Source organism: Triticum dicoccoides, chromosome 7A (genome assembly GCF_002162155.2).
Source record: "Triticum dicoccoides isolate Atlit2015 ecotype Zavitan chromosome 7A, WEW_v2.0, whole genome shotgun sequence".
NCBI classification, from domain to species: Eukaryota; Viridiplantae; Streptophyta; class Magnoliopsida; order Poales; family Poaceae; genus Triticum; species Triticum dicoccoides.
Window position 1 is genome coordinate 556,745,002 of NC_041392.1, and position 5,660 is coordinate 556,750,661.

The window sequence follows — 5,660 nt, forward strand, 5'->3', positions numbered from 1 at the left end:
GGTGTGCCTTTGGGGTGCCCCCCGCCCACGTATATAAAGGGGAGGAGTAGGCCGGCAGCCTAGGAGGGGCGCGCCAAGGGGGGAGTCCTACTTGGACTCCTAGTCCAAGTAGGATTCGGCCCCCCACGTTTTTCTTCCAACGGAGGGGGAAAGAGGGAAGGAGAGGAGAGAAAGAGGGAAAGGAGGGCCGCGCCCCCTCCCTTCCTATTCGGACTCCCTTTGGGGGGGCGCCTCCCCCTTGTGGGTTGTCCCCTCTTCTCGCCCATTGCCCATGAGGCCCATGGTTTCCCCTGGGGGGTTCCGGTAACCCCTCGGTACTCTGATAAAATACCCAAATCACTTGGAACCATTCCGATGTCCGAATATAACCTTCCAATATATCAATCTTTACATCTCGACCATTTCGATACTCCTCATCATGTTCGTGATCTCATTCGGGACTCCGAACAAACTTCGGTCACCAAAACACATAACTCATTATACAAATCATCATCAAACATTAAGCGTGCGGACCCTATGGGTTCGAGAACTATGTAGACATGACCGAGACACATCTCTAGTCAATAACCAATAGCGGAACCTGGATGCTCATATTGGTTCCTACTTATTCTATGAAGATCTTTATCGGTCAAACCGCATAACAACATACGTTATTCCCTTTGTCATCGGTATGTTACTTGCCCGAGATTCGATCGTCGGTATCATCATACTTAGTTCAATCTCGCTACCAGCAAGTCTCTTTACTCGTTCTGTAATGCATCATCCCGCAACTAACTCATTAGTCACATATTGCTTGCAAGGCTTATTATGATGTGCATTACCGAGAGGGCCCAGAGATACATCTCCGATACTCGAAGTGACAAATCCTAATATCGATCTATGCTAACCCAACAAACACCTTCGGAGACACCTGTAGAGCATCTTTATAATCACCCAGTTACGTTGTGACATTTGATAGCACACAAGGTGTTCCTCCGGTATTCGGGAGTTGCATAATCTCATAGTCAAAGGAATATGTATAAGTCATGAAGAAAGCAATAGCAATAAAACTTAATGATCATTATGCTAAGCTAACGGATGGGTCTTGTCCATCACATCATTCTCCTAACGATGTGATCCCGTTTATCAAATGACGACACATGTCTATGGTTAGGAAATTTAACCATCTTTGATTAACGAGCTAGTCTAGTAGAGGCTTACTAGGGACACTGTGTTTTGTCTATGTATTCACACATGTATCAAGTTTCCGGTTAATACAATTCTAGCACGAATAATAAACATTTATCATGATATAAGGAAATATAAATAACAACTTTATTATTGCCTCTAGGGCATATTTCCTTCAATAACCACTCTTCCATCCCATGATCCATACATTTTCTAATTGCCTCTTTCATCATATTATTGGCGAGCACTAGTGGCTCGTGGTCTTCGTGCTTAAAACCAATAATATTATATCGCAATTGCATTTTTTCTCACATGGGCCAAACTTTGTCATAAACGTGCTGCAACATAAAAATGAGTTAATGATCCTCTAGGCAAGGCTAGAAGCCATTCCTTAGCTCTTTCCCTTAGGAGAAAGGAGATAGATGCAACTTTAAAGTGTCATGTTCGTGCATGCCGGCATCTTCGGAAGCGGAACCTCCGAATTGATTATGTTGAACCATCGTAACAAGGTGAGGTTTAATCTCAATCTGCTTGGCTGCAACATCGGGTAAAGCGGTAGGTGCGTGCATAAAGTTTATACTGGGAGTTGCAAACTCCCCAAGTTTTTTAGACGTAACAATTTTTTAGGTTTTTTCGACAACTAAAAAAACTACAACCGAATAAAAACTAAAACGGTACCTTTAGTTACCTGGCAAAACAGTGCCTTTAGTTACCTGGCTTGGATAGCCAAGATGCTTCCCCGACAATAGTGTCAGAAAAAATATTGTTTAGTTTTTATTCAGTTTTGGATGTAGATAGTCCTCAACTCTTTCCCAAGGGTGATCACGGGTATCGAGCCCATGGAAAGTTCTGCTAATAGGCAGGGATACAAACAAGTTATTGTTCTCATAAGAGGTTTCAGATCATGTACCAAATAAATCACGATTGTAGAGAGAGATGGAGAGAGAGGGGGAGAGAGGGGGAGAGGGGAGGAGAGAGAGAGAGATCAATGAAATGGAACTAGGCATGGGCATGCAAAATATACTTACAACCTTATACTTGCACTTACGATCTCTTCTTGATTTCCAACATAGTCCTAGTAGACACTATTATGATGTGTTCTCAACATTTAAATGTGGGGGATGCATCCAAATAATGTCACGACTGACTAGCAACCTGCACCATGAGTCTATTGTCCAACCAAGGCACTTACCGCCGTGGGGTTATCTTGATTATTAAGGATTTCTCCAAACCAACGCATTGGGCGTTTAATGGTTGCATCTCACGATCCAATGAGTTCTTTTCGGCTACCGTGCTAATCCTTACTATCAGTGTTGTTCAGTGTAGCCTTCCACACGTCCCTGCACTTTACATCCTCTTGGATCCATCTAAGGGATTTTGGGTACCTGCGAAGTCTTAGAACGAGAAGAAGACAAGAGACAAATCCATTATGAATAACACATACAAATAATGTTCAATTAAGCAAAGTCAATACCAATGTTCCCGTGCACAAGTACATAGGTTTCCAAGTTGTGCCTCAGCCCATGGCCTTGAGGGGATTACTCACACATCGCAATCAGATCATAGACTCTTACAATGTGGCCATACACGATGAATTACAAGTATGACTAAACTATGGGGAAAATGGCTATGGAGGTGGAGATGGCGACGACTAAGGTTTCTAGGAATGGTGATGGTGATCCTGGAAAGTCTTCCGCTCTTCGAGGGTTGTTAGCGATCCTTCTGTTACCTTCTTTGGGGTCACCTTGACAAAGTCGATCCTAACTGCAACCGCCACATACCATTCGGCGGTCATTCCGCTCCCCAAGTAGGCCCTCAAGAAGATGGACAAGATGGCAAGGGGTGTCATCCAGAACGTTGCTGACGGTGAGAACATCAACGAAGGCCACTCCCTTGTCAACCGGAAGGCTGTGTTCGCTCTCCGAAAATCTAGGTGGTCTAGGGTCGTCGCTAACTTGGAATCCTTTGGCCGGGCTCTTCGGCTTAGGTGGCCTTTGTTCCTATGGACCGACCCTGACCGGCCTTGGGTGGTACTGAGCTCTCTTGCAGTGAGTCTGATATGGCTCCTTTCCGAGCCTCCACCATGATCACTATCGGCGATGGAAGATGTACAAGTTTTTATAAGGACTGGTGATTTGGGGACTCCACCCTTTGTTATCGTGCCCTAGAGCTCGTCAAGATTGCAACTAGTAAGAACATGACCATGCACGATGACTTTGAAGTGGATAGGTGGATAACTGCAGTCGCCCGTCTCGACACCGTTGCCTAGCTTTGCTAATTCATTAATATTCGGCAGCTTCTCTGAGAGCCTGACATCAACCCGAACCACCTCGATACCATTCGCTCGAACTGGACCAACTCCGATGAATTCTTCACCAAGTTAGCCTACCAAATGCAATTCAATGGCCGCCTACAGCCTTTCTGCCCTGCCAAGGCTTGGAAAGCCATGGCCGCCCTCAAGTGCAAGTTCTTCGCTTGGCTAGTGATGCATGGTACGATCCTCATATCGGAAGACTTGGCGACCAAAGGTTGGCTGCATGAACCCATCTGCCGCCTATGTTTGGAGGCTCTTGAGACAATTTCCCATCTTTGCCGGGACTATGCTTTCTCATAGGAAGTCTGAAACGTGGTTATTGTCGTCGAAGGGATGCCCACTCTGGGACCCCCACTCCGAGACCCCCTGACCCTGTCAACTCTATCAACCAGTGATGGGATGACTTTCTCGCAACCAACTCAGACATGAAGGCGTTGGAGCGCAATGGCAATTTGATTTACTCACTTTGGAACATTTGGAAGGAGCGAAACTTTAGGGTCTTCACCGGAAGGAGGATGACGTACCGCAAGGTGGCTCACAGGTCGAGTAGTCCGCATGTCGTATTGAGGGGTTTTCTACTGCTTACCTCATCTCAAAAAAGCCTCGTGTGAACATTTGTAACACCTTCTATTCTTCTATATGAAAGGCAGTGTCCAATGCCGATTTCTCGAAGAAAAAACTATGAAAGTTTACCTACCACTGTCTGGATGCAAATTCATCTGTCCAGATTACAGGGGAGCCTTGGACATATAACAAGCACATATCAACCCAGAAGACGTACACTGTTAATGACAATGAGTTTCTGGTCCCAAGGGCCTAAAATGATTCAAGGATTGGGTTTTGCTTCTGCTGAAATAGAACAGGGGAAGGACACCTGATTTTCTCGTTGATAACAACCAAATGGTAATTTCATTGTGTTGGCTATCACATATTCACTAGTATTGAGTGTGTTTTGTGAAAACATCAGAACATGTAGTATAAAAACAATTTCATAATATGTATACGGGTGTGTCTAGGACACATCTAGATGTGCTCTAATTATTGCACATCTAAGTGAGTGAATCAAGTATAAAGAGGAAAAGAAAAAAGAAAAAAAATATCCACACGAATCTCGACGTAAAATCAATGACATAGGACTTAGATGTGCAATACTTATGGCACATCTAGATGTGCTCTAGCAAAACTGTATGTATACATGTGTTAGTGTGGAAAAGAATACATACTCAGTTTTCTGTATACAAATTGTAATGGTGGGCCAAATCACACCGAACTCCAATCTGGAGTGAAAAGAATACTCCAAAATAGTCACCTAGTAGGTGAGCTTGTTGCTGTACTAAACCTTCCAACCACCAACTTAAGGCCTCCTGTACTACCTGATCATTCCTGATCTACTTCACTGTACCCTTTTGACCATTTGGGGGAACTCTGTGGAAACCAGATTTTATATCCTTTTGCCATAGCCTTCTATTATCAATCTGTGTAGAGCAGCAAAATTATGATCATCAGAAAGCATTTTGGGGGACAAAACAAAAAATTAATATAATACATGTAGATACAAAGCACTAGCCAATTTAAATTACACAGGAAGCGAGTGATCAACAGAGTGTAGCATCTATCGGGGGCAATCAAATGCATAACAGAACTTGGGACACCGGAAAATTGCAGAGAGGGTGAGCACATGGACACCTTTTTATCCTACTCACCTGCACATTGCCAGCTAAACTATATGATTATTTGGCACATTCAAAAGTACACTTTAAGCTGGAAACATATTCCCAAAGCAACTGAAAACAACCGAATGTTTTTTCTGATAATTGGCTCATGAGTCCTGAGAGGGCGAATGGCAAAAATGCGATACTGCATTTCAGTTGTGCGGTGAAACAAGATTGCTCTAAGAGCAGTGCATTCCATCCCCCGATAGGTTGACGTAGTAAACTACCAGGGCGGTAGGTACTTATTCTGCGGCTATAAAGCAAGATGCGCACAGGTGCTATCTCACATATCCTGATTGAAGCATCAAACAGTTTCAGTGGCCGTAAGGCATAGGAGCCAAGATTGAAACAGGGCAATAACTTGCCTGCTGAAAGGAGGATTGGCACTGGTCTGAGGATATCAGGGTACCGTGTGCTAACTTTATGCTAATTCATGCGACGGGGGTGATGGCGGCTCAATCCTCACC

At 44.2% G+C, this 5,660-nt stretch overlaps 1 protein-coding gene across 1 annotated transcript in view; it reads right to left on the bottom strand.

The window, feature by feature from the left end:
- Positions 1-4,592: 4,592 nt before the first annotated feature.
- The window catches only part of LOC119330575, a 1,907-nt gene continuing 839 nt past the window's right edge, over positions 4,593-5,660 (bottom strand). The window contains exon 2 of the mRNA XM_037603686.1: positions 4,593-4,956. Coding sequence (XP_037459583.1) covers positions 4,952-4,956 — 5 coding nt within the window. The 3' untranslated portion in view covers positions 4,593-4,951. The remainder of the gene's footprint in view (positions 4,957-5,660) is intronic.